The sequence below is a fragment of the Podarcis gaigeae genome, assembly GCF_964106915.1.
Source record: "Podarcis gaigeae genome assembly, chromosome: 12".
In the NCBI taxonomy this organism is placed as follows: Eukaryota; Metazoa; Chordata; class Lepidosauria; order Squamata; family Lacertidae; genus Podarcis; species Podarcis gaigeae.
The window spans coordinates 7,276,800-7,294,498 of NC_139688.1; the positions used below are offsets into that span (position 1 = coordinate 7,276,800).

The 17,699-nt window shown below is 46.5% G+C and overlaps 1 protein-coding gene and 1 long non-coding RNA gene across 3 annotated transcripts; one reads left to right on the forward strand and one right to left on the reverse strand.

Annotated features, from left to right (window-relative positions):
* The first annotated feature begins 1,335 nt into the window (after positions 1-1,335).
* Positions 1,336-7,893, forward strand: HIGD1A (HIG1 hypoxia inducible domain family member 1A). Of its 2 annotated transcripts, none has more exons than XM_083704394.1 (4): positions 1,336-1,420; positions 3,960-4,067; positions 6,590-6,724; positions 7,754-7,893. In XM_083704394.1, the coding sequence occupies exons 1-4, from the start codon at positions 1,351-1,353 to the stop codon at positions 7,801-7,803; spliced, it is 363 nt and encodes a 120-aa protein (XP_083560520.1). In that variant the 5' UTR covers positions 1,336-1,350; the 3' UTR covers positions 7,804-7,893. The 2 variants fall into 2 exon arrangements, with proteins under 2 accessions (XP_083560520.1, XP_083560521.1); XM_083704395.1 differs by lacking the exon at positions 1,336-1,420 and adding an exon at positions 1,502-1,556.
* On the reverse strand, positions 5,816-6,591 carry LOC310827885. Its single transcript, XR_014556522.1, has 2 exons — positions 6,343-6,591; positions 5,816-5,903 (listed from the first exon to the last, which is right to left on the reverse strand). It is a non-coding gene; the product is annotated as an uncharacterized lncRNA (long non-coding RNA).
* Positions 7,894-17,699: the final 9,806 nt, after the last annotated feature.

Genomic DNA, 17,699 nt, shown 5'->3' on the forward strand with positions numbered 1-17,699 from the left:
ACAAACCGGATAGATTTTGAACCCTGGCCATAATAATAATAATAATAATAATAATAATAATAATAATAATATCTTTATTGTCATTGCCCCCTCTCGGGGACAACGAAATTACTTGGCTGCTCCATCCACCCAGGTAGGGCACTCCACTCAAAATCAGAACAACTATAAAAACACTAATTAAAACAATACAGTATAATACAGCAAGGAAGATTAGATGACTTTCAAGCCCAGGTTTCCCATTCAGGGCCGAGATCGCTCTGGAGAAGAAGCTGTTCTTGAGACGGCTCGTTCTTGTCTTCATCGTCCTGTATCTCCGTCCCGACGGCAGGAGCTCGAAGAGACAGTGACCAGGATGCGATGGATCTTTTACTATGTCCAGTGCCTTCCTCTGGCACCTTGTGGCATAAATCTGCTCTAAGGTGGAGAGTGGGCAGCCAACAATGCTCTCTGCTGCCTTCACAACTCTGCACAACATCAAAGTCTTGCACGGCACTAGCTCACGCTACACGTGCAGAGCAGGCCTCCTATTCTCACATAAGGCTTGCACCTTCTTAATAAATATTTCACTTCCAATAAAACAGCAGAGCTAGCCTTCCTTAAACCCAGAAGAGGAGTGGGGTAAGCCCATAGCCCAGCGGGCATGCCCTGCTGGCATCTCCAGGCGGGGCGGGGAAAGACTCGCTGCCTAAAACCGCCTGGAGAGATGCTGCCAGTCCGTGTAGGCAACACTTGGCTAGACAGACCAACGATTTCATTCAGAAAAAAAGGCAGCTGTCTAGGTTCCTTCCCTATGATTGGCCAGGATAGGGTGATCGACATTTGAAAAGCGCAGCGGGGGAGGGAGGAAAACCCCGTCCGGCCCACCAATAGGGGGAAGCTCTCTAGCAGCGCAATGCTTTCTGGGAGTTGTAGTTTCCACAATGACAATAAAGTATTTCATTTCGTTTCATTTCTGGAGCCTCTGCATCGTTCAAGGTGAGAAGGGCAGGAGCAGCCTTTCTCAACCCGTGGATCCCCAGATGTTTGTTGGACTACAACTCCCATCATCCCTAGCGAGCAAGGCCAGAGCTCGGGGATGATGGGAGTTGTAGTCCAACAACATCTGGGGACCCGCAGGTTGGGAACCGCTGCGCGCAGTAGCTCCGGGGGCTCCGTCGTCCGAGCACCGGGACGGCTGCTGGGGTGAGACCCGGGTGCAAAGGGGGAAATTAAACCCCAAGGAGAAGTGAGTGGGGTTTTTTGGGGGGAAATACCTTTTAAGCAGGTTTTAAAGAGAACGGGCAGGTGCTTTTTAAACAGGGATTACCTGGCTGGGGGAAACTCCGTGAATTGCATCCCTATTTTACGCGTATGTCCTCCTTTGCGCAAGGCTGCGTGCATGTGGATCTGCACCTTAATCCTCGCAAAACGGCCCTGCAAGGTAGGCGAGGTGTTCCTGGTCGCCCAGGGAGCGTCCTGGCCATTGCACGGATTTGAACCCGTGTCCTGCCCTCCAGCCGCTTGACAGCTGCGCTTGATGGCGCAATGGAAGGGTTTCTCTTTGACTCGCTGCTGTTGTATGAAAGGCAGAGTCCAGCCTCTTTTCTCCTTATGCCACCCTCTGGCCCAAGAATTATTATTTTTCCAGCCTCTTTTCTCCTTATGCCACCCTCTGGACCAAGAAAGTATTATTATTTTTCCAGCCTCTTTTCTCCTTATGCCACCCTCTGGACCAAGAAAGTATTATTATTTTTAAACGTTCCTTTCGTTAGATCATTCTTCGATGCGACGGCTTGGCTCCATTCCTCTTGGGAAATGTTTTATATTATGTGAAATGCATAGGAAGGGAAGCCGTCTATAGCAGAACAGTGCAATGGCGCATTTATATCCTCAGGCAAACTGGTTGGAGGAAGGAGAGAGTTTGCTGAAAAAATAAAGTCCTAAAGCATTCGATGGAGTTGTACTCCTAGCCACTTATCAATAATAAAAAAAAAGATTTATATTGCAAGGTGTATATTGTAAACTGCCAGGGGATTTTTATTTAGGATTTTACCCCTATACTGCCACGGGGGCCGGATTAAATCGACCGGCAGGCCGGATTAGGCCCCCGAAACGGACTTTGGACATGCCTGACCCAGGAGGTCACTAAGAGAAAAGTGAGGCAGTGGAGGTATAAATGTCTATCCGGCTTCGACAAGCCGGTGCCACTGAATCAAGTTCCCAAATTTTTGCTGAATTGATTAAACTAAGTACACAATTCCAGCTGGGTTTTGAATAAATGTGCAATTAATTGCTACTGCCTTGAATTTTATTGGGTTGTTATCTTCCTTAGCAGGTTGTGCAGGATGCTGTTGTGGATAAAAGAATTTTTTTAGTAGGGTAGGGGGATGAGTTTGGGAACCCTTGCTCTTTGATGTTCCACATTCACCTTGACTCCTCTGCTGCCGTGACCTCACTTGTGTCCCCCCCCCCCCTCAAAAAAAAATCCCTCTGCTTCTTCTCATGCTGTTTCCCTGAGCACTGAGGTGACCGAGGGACCAGGAACAATCTGGTTTCCCTTGGAGCCCAGCAATCTTTCGCAATATGGTGCCCAAAATTGGGCGCCCCCACATGGATCTTCTCAATTACTGGTCTTCTCAATTTTGTGCCTCCTCGACTCAGCACCCTCCGCTGGGGAACTGCCCTAAATCTGGCGCTGCCTGCTTCATTAATCCTACCCAATAGCTAGTATTGTATTCAAATTAACTCTGCCCAGTTTCCGCTTATGAATTAAATATTGTGGGCGCCATACTGCCCCTCCCCATTCATACAGACATTTGCGTTCCATTTTCAAGCACTCCATGGAGCTACGCAAGCTTTCTTCTTGTGAGAGGATAGGCTGAGATGAGGGGGCCTGGTATGCAATAAGGCATCCCTATAAAATAGTCACAGATTTGGTATCTTCTATGGTAACCCATAGACGCGGGTGGCGCTGTGGGTTAAACCACAGAGCCTAGGGCTTGCCGATCAGAAGGTCGGCGGTTCAAATCCCCGCAACGGGGTGAGCTCCCGTGGCTCGGTCCCTGCTCCTGCCCACCTAGCAGTTCAAAAGCACGTCAAAGTGCAAGTAGATAAATACGTACCACTCCGGCGGGAAGGTAAACGGTGTTTCCGTGCGCTGCTCTGGTTCACCAGAAGCGGCTTAGTCATGCTGGCCACATGACCTGGAAGCTGTACAATAAACTAAAATGAGCGCCACAACCCCAGAGTCGGCCACAAGTGGACCTAATGGTCAGGGGTCCCTTTACCTTTACCTTTTATGATAACCATGGTCTTGCAAATCCCTGGAAGAATTAGGCAAGCAGATCTATGGATCAGGTGTTGTATGACTAGATTGAGGGACATGTTTGGTTCTGCAAACAAATTTCTTCCTCTAAACTTTTCCCCACAGTCCAAGTAACTTCTCTGTAGCAGGAATATAATTCACCTAGTGTATTGGGAGCGGTTAAAATAATGTTCCTTCTATAGTGGAGCTGAGGAACCTCAGGCCTGGTGGCCCCCAACACCTCTCCATTTGGCCCTTGGAACTCCCTAGGCAACACCCTCTCACTGCTCTCCTTTAATGCTTTTGTCTTGTTAGACTGCATCTTTGACCTGCGATATTATTTCCTGGATTTCTGGTATCAATATTTGTATTATTGTTCTGTCTGTCTAAGTTTGAAATACCATGTGAAGTGTTCATGCATTTGTGTAGTTTATTACAACAAAATTAGAAAGTAAACGTAGCTGGGATAGCTCAGTCAGCAGAGCGTGAGACTCTTAATCTGAAGGTCATGGGTTCGAGCCCCACATGGGGCAAAAAATTTCTGCATTGCAGGGGGTTGGACTAGATGACCCTAGTGGTCCCTTCTATGATACCTTCTTCAGGGGGAAATCTGGAATTTTTTTCAGGTAGGTTAGGAATGAGTATCTTTCATCTTTTCTCGCTTCCTTCCTTGCAGTTAGCATGGCGTCCGGTTCAGAAAATCCTCTCCCTAGCTATGAGACAGACGACAGCCAAACCTCAAAGCTGATCAGAAAGTCCCGGGAATCTCCATTTGTCCCAATTGGTAAGTTGCTCTGACACAGAAACATTTCGCCATTGCCCTCCTTTTGCGATCTATGGAAGAAACACAATTTCCCTCTTAGGCAATGGGTATAAACAAAGTCTTGGACAGTCAGGAAATTCCCTTGAGATGTTGCTTCCTTGTTGTACCCAGTACAGTAGAACTGAATGAAGTACTTTATTGTCACTTGTACAACTTGTATACAGTGAGATTACACGAGCACCCCCCACTCAGCTCTCTTAGTCTTAATTCCCCTCGTTTACTGACGCACACCCATCAAACCCGAAAGTCAGTTGCTCTGTTATTATCTTTTCCTTCAGCAGCCTAACAGCCCAGGGATAGAAGCTGTTCTTTACCCTGTTGGTGCGACTAATCCTGCTTCTATATCTTCTGCCCCAGGGCAGGAGATCAAGAAAGTGCCGGCCAGGGTGTGAATCATCCCTGAGAATTTTCCTCACTCTCCTGAGGCAACATTCTTCCACGATGTCATTCAGCGGATTCACGGGACAGCCCATAATATCTTGTGCTGTATTCACCACCCTCTGTAGGCACTTCCTATCAGTTGGTGTCCAACCAGCGTCCCACACCGTGATGCAGTAAGAAAGGACACTTTCTATTGTGGACCAGTAGAAGGAGATCATCAAATGTTGTTTGACATCATTCTTCCGCAATACTCTGACCAGACTTTTAGAAGACATATGAAGGCAGCCCTGTTAAGGGAAGTTTTTAATGTTTGATGCATTACTGGAGTAGCTGGGGAAGCTCAGTCAGATGGGCGGGTTATCAATTATCATCATCATCTAATGTACCACCATGTGGTGGAAATGTTAAAAGGAAAGAAAAATTTTGGAAATTATTTCTAATGAGTTTAAAAAACAAGTTCAGCTTAACTTTTATCTAAAGCCCACAAGCCTTTCTTTTAGGCATCATTGATGCAAATATTCTGAAGGAACTGAGAAAGGTATTCATGTATGCAATTACCGCTGCGATGTTAATAGCTAAATGGTGGAAAGGAGATAAATACCAACTGAAATGGAGGGGCAGGAGAAATTATTTGAATATGTAGAAGAGGCAAAGATGACAGGAAAAATTAGGAAGCAGGCAAACCAAAAGTTCAACAAAGAATGGGATTTATTTAGCCTATATTTAAAAGAACATTGTTCTCATATGAAATCTTTGACATGCTTTACAGATAGGTAGCCGTGTTGGTCTGCCATAGTCAAAACAAAAATTTTTTAAACTTAGTTGGTCTTTAAGGTGCTACTGGAAGGAATTTTTTTTGTTTTGACTTTGACATGCTTTGATTAACTTCGGCAATGTAATACGCTTCAAAGGTTTATGGTAAGTCAAATGATAAACAAATATGCAGTCAACAAGTAAACAAAGGACCCATACTGAGGGTGATGGAAGTCTCAACATATGGAGGAACTTTATTTTACAGTCATACCTCATGTTACATCCGCTTCATGTTACGTTCTTTCAGGTTACGTCCTGCAGCGACCCGGAAGTACCGGAAAGGGTTACTTCCGGGTTTCGCCACTCGCGCATGCACAGATGCACAAAATGACATCACACGCATGTGCAGAAGCGGCGAATTGCAACCTGTGCGTGTGCAGACGCGCCACTGCTGGTTGCATTCTTTTCATGTTGCAAATGGGCCTCTGGAACGGATCCCGTTCGCAACCAGAGTTGCCACTGTATATGTAACATTTTCTTTGTAACTGATGTGATCTCTTTTTTTATTTTGTTCGTTTTGTGGTGAAGGGACCTAATATTTTTTTAAAAATCAATAAAGATTAAATTGCAAAAAAGAGAGAAGAAACTAGCGTTTCCCTCCAACTCTACTGTAATGGTTCTAGGGGTTGCTCGTGCATAAATCGACGCCACACCTGGCTGGGTTACCTGGGTGAACCCTTTCTGTCTGGACAGCCACTCACCCGTGGCTGTCTCAATCGCTGGCAGAATCCGTCAGTGGGCGTTTCTTGAACTTCTTCCAGCAAAGAAGCTCTTTGACGCCCAGTCTCCTCCTACTCTCCCTGCACGGAAGTCTTCTGCACAGGGAGGCTGTGGGCAGCGGAGGACCTGTGCTCTCCCCGCTGGTCTCCGGCGAGGAGTCATGGAGCCTCCTCTCCAATTCCCCCATCTGCCCCCCTTCTCCACTGGTGCTACGCTGAATTCCTTCCCCAGAAGATGGGCTGCCTCTCTCCCTCCCGGGACGCTCTCCGGAACCCCTCTGGAGCCCTCCCTCTCCCTCTGGCTCTGATGGCAGTTCCCTGACATCTACAATTGAAACAGAGGCGCTTACAAAGCACTTTGTGGCGCTGTGTGGCGCTTGAGGGTTTTCAGGTGTTCAGTGCAAGCAACTTCCATGAACCTTAGCAACATTTGGGATCCCAGGCGCGGCTAGCTCCCTGTCTCTCTCTTTCTCTCACACACACTTTTATCAAGAGTTCTGTTGAGGGTGTTGCCATGGCTGGCAAACAAGGAATTCAAAAACCTTCTCACCGTCTGTTCCCCTTTTCTAGGCATTTCGGGTTTTGCAGCCGTGGTGGCCTACGGGCTGTACAAGCTGAAGCACAGAGGGGACACCAAAATGTCCGTCCACCTGATTCATATGCGTGTCGCAGCGCAGGGATTCGTTGTGGGGGCCATGACCTGCGGTACGTACTGAAACGGGAGACTCCTGTCCCTTGGTCTGATAAGCGGCAAATAGCCTTTCCCTGAAAACCTTTGTTTCAGCTTCCCAAGGTACCTGAGAAGGTGGATTGATCTGGGCTGCTCTTCTGCTGTGCAGACTTGTTTCCTGTGATCTAAGTGGCAAGAGCCTTCTATCAGGTGGAGGATCAACGTTCAAAGTTGGAGTTAACTCTCCATTAGCAAAAACATAATATTCACAGACTTGGCTGTCAGGTCTAATGAGCACAGAAGCTCACCCTCGGTAGGTCTGGCCCCATGAATCAGCTGCTGAGACTGAAAGTCTCTGCCTCTGAAAGTTCCCTCCCCTCCAGGGCTTTCCCCAAGCAATCGGAGACTATGCCTCTGTGCAGCCAAGCTCTCCTCCGCCCTTTTCATGCTGCTTCTGGTTCTGGGAGTCAGAGGGGAGGGGAGCTTGTTGCAGCAGGAGGTAGAAACACCCATGACTCTTCACAAGCCTAATTTATCTCGGCCTCTTGGCCTCCCTCCTCTCCTGCCTCCGCCTCTGCCTCTGGTTCTGGACTTCTCTCTACCACAAATTCCCCCTGCTCACTAAGCCCCATTACCTCTTCAGCTTTCAACACCTCCTCCTCCAATCCCAGTATTCTCCCTCTGCTCCCTCTGACCACTCAACACTGCCCCACCATCACTCCCCGAGCTCTGAGCCTTCTTCCCATGATGGTTCCCAAGCTGGTTCCTCTGCACCCATTACACAGAAATAGAAACAGGCAAACTGATCCCTGGCAAAGTGTTCTGGACCTCCTCTCCCCCCCACCCCCACCCTGCTCTGATTTTACCTTACAAAATGTGTGTCCCACATAGTAAGAATACGCAACAGATCACACTGTTAAATCTGACTTCCTTGGGCCCACTGTTTGGGATAGGTCTTCCAGCAAGGATGTAGTTTTTGTTGCCGTCTCTTTCCCCAGTCAAAGAAAGATTGCTTTGAACTCAAACCCTCCTATCTAACACACATTTTTCTCTCTCTCTTCCAGGTGTCATTTATTCCATGTATCAAGAATACTGGGTGAAGCCCAAGCCCTAGGAAGCAATCAATTGAAGCCTGCCGGAGTTCTTATGTACCCTAGAGAAAGACCTCCCTCGGAAATGGCGCTGCAATAATAAGAACTTTGCACAATCTCATGCACAGTGTTAAACTCTACGCTGCCAGTGTGGCTATGCATTAGGTTGTTGGCAGCAAAAGTGGTTCCTCTCTCTCTCTCTTGAGTGAGACCATCAACTGATAAATTTTCACAACATGCAACCCTTTTTCACTAAGCCTCCCTGTGATGGGATGATGAGCTGCTTGTGCGTAAAAGCTTAGTCCCTCAGAGTTTGCCCAGATTAGCAAAGCTCTGTCTGTAGCGGAGCCCCTTAAGCATGGCTCCCTCAATCGCTGGCAGAATCCGACAGTGGGCGTTTGCGGAATCTCTTCCAACATAAAAGCTCCTTAACGGAAACGCGTCTTCTGGACTCTCGGCGTGACAGTTTCCGGCGAGGTGTGGGTGTCCCTATAGGAGGTCCTGAAACCTCCTCACTGTTTTCGCTAGAAGTGTCCCAGAGCCATCCCTCCGACTCCCTTTCCCTCCGAGCTCCTTCTCTCCCCCTGCTGGTTCCCTCCTCTGCTGTTAAGTCTCTCCTAACCTCCTTGACCCCTTCCACCACCTGCTCTTCCGATGGCAGTTCCCTGACACTACCCAACACGTAAGGCACTCTGTGGCTTAGAAGTCCAGCGTTTCCTCTTCAGAGGTTGCTCCTCTGGCTTGTGAACTATCAAAGCAACAAAGTGAGGGATACTCCTGTGTTGGTGCCTTGCCTGTTCAAGAGATAGGTGGTCAGCCTCTCTTAGCTCTGAATTAGAAACAATTGTGGTGGAAGATTAACTCTTATGATGTGAGCCTTAAATAGCAGATTGTAAATAGTTTAATCTTTATTTAGTTTTTTATGTTTGATGCTTTACTGTGTTTTTGTATATGCTTTAAGCTGCCCAGAGTGGCTGGGGAAACCCAGCCAGATGGGCGTGGTATAAATAATAAAATTACGATGGTGATTATAATGAAAATGACGATGATGATTTATTAAAAGTAAAGGGACCCCTGACCATTAGGTCCAGTTGTGGCCGACTCTGGGGTTGCGGCTCTGATGTGCTTCCGAACTGCTAGGTTGGCAGAAGCTGGGACCGAACAACGGGAGCTCACCCTGTCGCGGGGATTCAAACCGCCGACCTTCTGATCGGCAAGCCCTAGGCTCTGTGGTTTAGACCACAGCGCTACCCACGTCCCATTGATGATTTATTACCCAACATTAAATTCTAAAACTTCCACTTCTTCTTTTTCGTGATCTATTTTTGTTTTGTTTTTTTTAAAGTCCTCAGAAAAAATGCTACAATTCTTTTCACTCTACAGCATCTTGAATTCTTCTCTCTCTCTCTCTCTCTCTCTCTCTCTCTCGCAATTGCCAAAAAACACACTTTTTTTGGTAGCACAGAATTAAACACAGAATAAAAAGGTAAAGGACCCCTGGACGGTTAAGTCCCATCAAAGGCGACTATGGGATTGTGGCGCTCATCTTGCTTTCAGGCCGAGGGAGCTGGCATTTGTCCACAGACAGCTTTCAGGGTCCTGTGGCCAGCATGACTAAACCGCTTCTTGTGCAACAGAACACCGTGATGGAAGCCAGAGCGTATGGAAACGCCCTTTACCTTCCAACTGCAGTGGTACCTATTTATCTGCTTGCACTGGTGTGCTTTTGAACTGTTAGGTTGGCAGAAGCTGGGACAGAGCAACGGGAGCTCACTCTGTTGCTGGGATTCGAACCACCAACCTTCCAATCAGCAAGCCCAAGAGGCTCAGTGGTTTAGACCACAGAGCCACCCACGGTCACAGAAACTGCCTTAGCAGTGCAGCAAGGTCCTCCATACATTCGGATTCCCCCTGGTAGCGAACCAAAATTTGTCATTGCCACCAATTCTGAGCTTCCCCTGAGTGGGGCAGTTCTTGACTGTGACACCATACCGAACTCTATCTGAAAGGAAGCCCCTGGCTTCCTGTCCGGCTCGAAGCCTGGAGAGGAATTTTCTGGAGATGGTCTCACCACTTCCTGAACCTCATCATGATGTTGGGAGATCACTTGCCTCCCTCCAGGAGGAAAATGGATCTGTTAGTGGCCAGGGGGTGCTGGTTATATCCTGTTCTACGCTTGTAATCACCAGCCAAAAATTCAACCCAATAATGAGCAGCAATTAAATCAGCCTTCTTCAAATCTCTGGTTGGGCAACAGCTATTATCTTCCAGCTTTTCAGGCCTGCTGCCTCTTTTCCTAAGCAAGGAATTAGTCTAGTTTGAATTGTTGTCTGTTGGCAGGCGATGATGTGAAGCACTGTTGAAACAACAATAAGTTAAAAAGGTTTAGAAGTCCTTGGAATGGAACTGAATTAAAAACCAAAAAGACAAAATGTTTCAAAAAGGCAGCAGGCCTCCAGCTGCTGATTTTGCAGCAACCTGCCCATATGTGTCAATAAATGTTCCTATCCTGTTGTTCGCAACTAATAGACATAACCTTACGGCTGTGACCAAACTGGAATTTCAAATCTGTAAAATTCTTTCGTTCCTTGGCTTTATCATGGTGTTCTGAGTGATATTGATCGGCACAGTATAAATCTAACCCAATGATTCTACTTTTATTAAACATATAACCAACATCGTCTTTTTATTATGTTTTGATGGTAGCAAACATCTCTTGATTCAACTGCAAGTATTATACATATATATGATTGGTTTTATATACAAACGCTGTGAGAAAGTCTCAGACCACTCCTTTTTTGCTTTTTGACCTGCATTTTCACATTCTTTTTTTCTTATTGTTGTTGTTGTTTAGTCGTTTAGTCGTGTCCAACTCTTCGTGACCCCATGGACCAGAGCATGCCAGGCACTCCTGTCTTCTACTGCCTCCCACAGTTTGGTCAAACTCATGCTGGTAGCTTCGAGAACACTGTCCAACCATCTCATCCTCTGTCGTCCACTTCTCCTTGTGCCCTCCATCTTTCCCAACATCAGGGTCTTTTCCAGGGAGTCTTTTCTTCTCACGATGTGGCCAAAGTATTGGAGCCTCAGCTTCAGGATCTGTCCTTCCAGTGAGCACTCAGGGCTGATTTCCTTCAGAATGGAGAGGTTTGATCTTCTTGCAGTCCATGGGACTCTCAAGAGTCTCCTCCAGCACCAGAATCCAAAAGCATCCGTTCTTCGGCGATCAGCCTATTAAGCCTGTCTGCCAGTTCTCTGCCCCCAATTAGCGTTATGGAGCTGAGAACCCTGTGCTTGCATCGTTACATGTATTTCTGACCCCAAATCCAGCTGCATTTTCAGTTCCCTTTTGCCTCTTCCTCTCCCAGTCAAAATCCACCCTGGCGTACTGGGCCTGCCTTTTGCCAATTTCAGTCTGTTGGTTACCAACCACATGGGAGGTATTAGTGCATTGTAAATAGCTACGATCTTTTAAAAAAGGATTAGATGAGCTAGCAAAAGTGGCCGTGTGTCTCAAGTCTAAAGGCCCTGGTTCAAAACTCACCTTGGCCACGAATCCACAAGATTATAATCAAATAATTCAGAGTCTGAGAAGGGATTCGGAGAAACAGATAATTATGAGGAAGCTCTTCTGTTTGCGTTGGTCAGAAGGTGCTTTCCGCTAGAGGGCAGCAACTGTGTTGTTTTAAAACTTCAACCACCAGCACAATGAGGGGCAATTCAGATGATGTTTACAGAGTGGTGTAGCGGTTAAGAGCGATGTTAATATTTAAATCTTAGAATAGCTTTGGAAGTGGATATAGGCTGTAGGGTTAGAAGTAGAAGATGGTGTATTTTAAAAATAATAATACTTGTAAGCAATAAAATGTGAAGTTATTTTAAATGTGATTTTTAAAAAAGATGGTTAGAAACTATGATATATGTAAACTGCTAACGACGAAGTAAAATGAAAATCAGATAGGGGGGACTTGGGGAAGCCCACTTAACAATGTTTACAAAAATAAGGATATGAGAAGAATTTGTTTGTTTTGCTGTTTGTGTTCTTTATTTATGTTATAAAATGAATAAAAAAAATTTGAAGGAAAAAATAAATAAGAAAAACATGAATTGAAATCATTCTGCTGGGCCTCTTTGTGCCACGCTTTTGCTTGTAATGTGTAGCCCGTCCTGATGAGACCTAGCTCCTTGGTGAACAAAGCAGGTGACGTCTGCTGCAAACCAATTGGCCCTTGCCATTCAGGCCGTGGCTCCAGGCAGGGCAGGATGCCAACACCGAACTCAGCAAAGCCAAAAGGCGCTGAATTGCCAGAGAAAATGCCAAGGGACCCCTTTGTCTAGCTCAACTGTTTCCTCCAACCACTTCAGCAGATTTGGACGTTTGTCAAGCGGTGTGTGCAACAGAAAGAGAGAGTGTGGCGAGGAATCGTACGCTGGAAGTTGTTTTAGAGCAACTCGAGAAATGCACCATATTTTCCAGTGTATAAAACAAGGGTTTTTTTACGGGAAAATTATGTATAACAATTTCCCCAAAAAAATTTTTAATTCATTTTATAACACAAATGAACAACACAAACAGAAAAACAAACAATACAAACAAATTCTTGTCTTATCCTTATTGTTAAGTGGGCTTCCCCAAGTCCCACCTATCTGATTTTCATTTTACTTCATCTTTAGCAGTTTACATATATCATAGTTTCTAACCCATCTTTTTTCCCCACATTTAAAATAACTTCATGTTTTATCGCTTACAAATAATATTATTTTAAAATACACTATCTTCTACTTCTAACCCTACAGCCTATATCCACAGCCTAATTAAACATACCTTTACACCTTATACAATTTTTTAGACTTCCATCAATCACATCTGAAAATTTTCCAATCTAATCACTTAATATACATTTCTTACTTTCGCTATTACATTTAAATCTCATAACTAATATCTCTCATCTAACTTTAAATCTCCATGGGAAGGGGAGATAGTGGAGGAAGTGCAGAAGTGCGGGTTGTCCTCCCTTTATATAGAGTCCATGACGTATAGCCACGCAAAGGCGGTGATCGCCCAAAGATTAAGGGATATTGCGAGACAGGAGGACATAGCCCGTGTGAAACCTGGGCTGTTTCTGGGGGAGCAGTTGTACCGAGCTGCTCCAGCTCGCTACCTGGCGGATATCCACTACGTGGAATACCGCAGACTATTTACCGCAGCTAGGCTGAATGTTCTTGACTCAGCGGTTCTGAAGGGAAGATATGGAGGAGTCCCATATGACCAGAGATTATGCCATTGTGCGTTGGGTGAGGTAGAATCCACAGAGCACATTTTAATGAGCTGTCCCTTCTACAACGATTTAAGACAGTACCTTATAACCCCATACTTACCCCAGCTTAGTCCCCGACAAAGAGGAAAGCAGACAGCATATCTGCTAAATAAGTCTTCTAGGAAAACAACTTTGTCAGTGGCTAAATTCCTTTTCCTGGCACTCAAGCGTCGGAAACGTACAATTGAATGCCTTGATGTGGGTTATCTGTGAGAGGTTTAGTGCTGTGGCCCTACCTTATTCATGTACCCCTATGATGTTTTAGTTCATAATTCTGTATTGTGTTTTATTTCTGACTATCGGTCGAATAAAGGAAATTGATGATGATATCTCTCATCTTTCTCTATTTTGCAATGTTTCATATATTCCTCCTTACAAAACTTCTTGTCGTCCTACTAGCGCAATTTGTTGATTACAGTTGCTCTTCAAATAGTTGGTATATTTTTTCCAGTCTTCTGTGAATCTCTGGTCCTGGAGGTTTTGAATCCTTCCTGTCATTTTATGTAATTCTGCATAGTCCATTAATTTTCTCTGCCATTCTTCTTTCGTCAGAATTTCTTCTTGCTTCCATTTCTGGGCTAACAATACTTGTTTCGTTCTTTCTTCCTGGGGCGAAAGGTAGGGTGGCCACCAGGTGGTGGTGTCAGAGAGTCGATGAGAGACACAGCTAACTCATTCTGGTTTTGCCTCTCTACTCTTCCCTGTTGAGTCTGACAGAGGCAACACTGAATTATTGAGGGGAAAACTAATCAAGATGTTTTATAGATGGTACTTAAAAGGTAAAGGGTAAAGGGGACCCCTGACCATTAGGTCCAGTCATGACGGACTCTGGGGTTGCGACGCTCATCTCGCTTTATTGGCCGAGGGAGCCGGCGTACAGCTTCCGGGTCATGTGGCCAGCATGACTAAGCCGCTTCTGGCGAACCAGAGCACCGCACAGAAATGCCATTTACCTTCCCGCCGGAGTGGTACCTATTTATCTACTTGCACTTTGACATGCTTTCGAGCTGCTAGGTTGGCAGGAGCAGGGACTGAGCAACGGGAGCTCACCCCATCGCGGGGATTCAAACTGCTGACCTTCTGATCGGCAAGCCCTAGGCTCTGTGGTTTAACCCACAGCGCCACCCGCGCCCCTTTTAGGTGGTACTTAACACCTACCAAAATAGCTAAAATGCGTAAGACAAAAACAAATCTGTGCTGGAGGTGTGGTAAAACAGAAGGGGCACTTATACATGTTTGGTGGACCTGTGAAAAAGGCAAAAGCTTCTGGAACACAGTATATGACGAGCTTAAAAAAATGTTTAAGTATAACTCTATGAAAAATACAGCAGCTTTTCTACTAGGGATAACGGTCACAGGTATAGCAAGAGAAGATCAGAAAATATTCCTCTATGCCACAGGAGAGGCAAGGATCCTAAATGCTAAAAACTGGGGGGAAAAGAAATTGTGCCAACAAAAAAGGAATGGCAAGGCAAACTGTTAGAGTATATTGAACTGGCTAGATTAACAGAGGCAATTAGACAAGAGTTTCAAAAAGCATGGGGAAAATGCAGAGAATACTTCACAAAACAGTGCCCTAAAATACATACCTGGACTTGTTTCGATTAATGCCTGCAGGAGACTTTGTGGATATTTAAGTTATAATTAGAAAAATCTTAATCATTATTCATAAAGGAAGCAGCGTATAAGAAGTAAATAAGGAGGCCAGGTTCAGGATAGAGGAAGTCTTTTATTTGGTTTGTTTGTATTGTTGTATGTTATGCTCACTGTATGTTATGTTCACGTTTAATGAGGGTGGATTTGTGTATGGAGGGGTTGTGTTTTGTTGTAAATAAACTTCCAATAAACTTCCTAATCATTAGGAAATACTTTCTGGCAGTAAGAGTTATTAGACAGTAGAATGGAAGGTTGTGGACTCTCCTTCCTTGGAGGTTTTTAAGCAGCGGTTGGGTGGCCATCTGCCATGGATGCTTTAGATGTGATTGCTTCATTGCAGGGGGCTGGACCTTTGGGTCCCTTCCAACTCTACAATTCTATGGGTCTAAGCAGTGTTTCCCAACCTTGTGCCTCCAGATGTTTTTGGCCTACAACTCCCATCATCCCTAGCTAGCAAGACCAGTGGTCAGGGATGATGGGAGTTGTAGGCCAAAAACATCTGGAGGCACAAGGTTGGGAAACACTGGTCTAAAGGACGGTTAAGTCCAGTCAAAGGCGACTCTGGGGTTGTGACGCTCATCTCACTTTCAGGCCGAGGGAGCCGGCATTTGTCCACAGACAGCTCTCCATGTCATGTGGCCAGCATGACTAAACCATTTCTGGCGCAACGGGACACTGTGACAGAAACCAGAGCGCACAGAAACGCCATTTACCTTCCTGCCAAAACAGTACCTATTTATCTACTTGCACTGGCATGCTTTCGAACATAGGTAAAGGTAAAGGGACCCCTGACCATTAGGTCCAGTCATGGCCGACTCTCGGGTTGCGGCACTCATCTCGCTTTATTGGCCGAGGGAGCCGGCGTACAGTTTCCGAGTCATGTGGCCAGCATGACTAAGCCACTTCTGCAGAACCAGAGCAGCGCAAGGAAACACCGTTTACCTTCCCACCAGAGTGGTACCTATTTATCTACTTGCATCGGCGTGCTTCGGAACTGCTAGGTTGGCAGAAGCTGGGATTCAAACCGCCGACCTTCTGATCAGCAAGCCCAAGAGGCTCAGTGGTTTAGACCACAGCACCACCCACGCCCCATGTGCACAGCTACAAACACCTGTGGTTTTTAGCAGCAAGATTCTGGCAGCACTTTCTGCCCCCCTCCACCCAGTGCTGCTACGATAGCAGCTCCTTTTGGGGAGAGCCAACTGGAAGAGTGCAGCGACTTCTGCTGGAGCTCTAAATTAAGCCACAGCCAGGCCAAGAGGCAGATCATATTTCTCTGCTCTCTGCCTTTTGCCGTGACAGCCTTTTTTTTTTACCTCCCAGGGGGCACCTTCGCCCAGCTTCGTTTAGCACTGCCTGGATCCCACATCCCTCCCCAGGGGCTTTGGAAGGGCGACAACCCCTCTGACTTTCTGCTGATGGGAACAAATGACCCTCTATGTTGACATCGCAGCAAAGTTTCTCGTGTTGGCGAGACCTCAAAGTGCGGCCCATCAAAGAGATGACATACCTCTCTCTGAGAGTTATCAGAGGCCGCGATTTGGGTGTTCGGTTTGGGTATGGCAAAAGCACAACAGAAGACTTCCCCTCTATCCATCCTATTTATGTGCCAGATGCTTTGATGTGGGCGGATCTCAGACTGTCCATCGTTTCGTAGGTGTGCTGGTCCTGGGGGGGGGGGTTACTGTGTGCCGTGGTCTGAGTCTGGTCCTGGGTCAAGGGTCTGGAGGCTGACCGTTGAGGGTGAAGCAGGGTCCAAGGCAAGGGGCTGGGTGTGGTCAGGAACTCAGGGAGAGCAGGTCAGGGTGCAGGCAGGAATAGGTTTCCAACGATGTTGCTCCTGCAACCTGGGCCTGGGCTGACTGGCCTTTATCTCCTCTGAGGCTTAGGGCGGTCCCGGCCCACAGGTGACTCACCCCTCCTGGCCTGGAGGCGAGCACTCCTCCTGCGGGAACTTAGTTCCCTCCGCCTCTCTGCCCTGAGCCTCCGCAGCTCAGGAGAGGCTGGAGGGTTACCGGACCCAGAGGCAACCTCAGCTTCCCCTGACAGGGCTGAGAGTGGAGCACCTGCAGTCAATGGGTCCTCCATCACCTCAGGAGCCAGAGCAGACTCAGCTGGTGTCTGCTCCTGAGGATCCGGCACAGGTGAGGGCCCTTCAGGTTCAAGCCCCTGGAGGCGGGGACTCCTGTGCAGGCTGGGAATCCTCAGGTTCAGCCTCTGAATCCAATTCCCAGGCCATCACAGTAGGTGAAAGCAAGGGCCATCCCTGTGTAACTTTGAACACCCCAAATTTTGTGCAAACCATCAGCCAAGTGGGGAAAATTCCTGCCCCTGTCCCAATGACAAACGACACACGACGGCATAGCAAGGTCAAGCGCAAAGCCCTAAAAGCAGGGAGAGGTGGGTGGGTGTTCTGAATGCAAGCTCCGAAAGAGGAAGCTCTGGGTCACGTGCATAGGTCCCTTGATCCATTTAGCCTGCATCCCATTGGCCTGATTAAACCCTGCATCAAGGGACCTACCAATCGGGTGTTGTGGCTGAGCAATCTTACCCACCCACAATGCAGGGTTTGGTTGCTAGGTCTCACTGCAACACATTCCCTCTTTAAGGGAGGACCTGATAAATCAAGATAACAAACTTTTTATAAAACAATGGAAATGGTTTAGTTAATATTTACATATAAATTGTAAACAGAAAAGAAAATTGGTAGGATTATTTTAATAACCTGCTGTATTGTAAGAGCCTATACAGTGGTACCTTAGGTTACAAATGCTTCAGGTTACAGATGCTTCAGGTTACAGACTCCGCTAACCCAGAAATAGTACCTTGGGTTACGAACTTTGCTTCAGGATGAGAACAGCGGTGGCAGCAGGAGGCCCCATTAGCTAAAGTGGTGCTTCAGGTTAAGAACAGTTTCAGGTTAAGAACGGACCTCCGGAATGAAT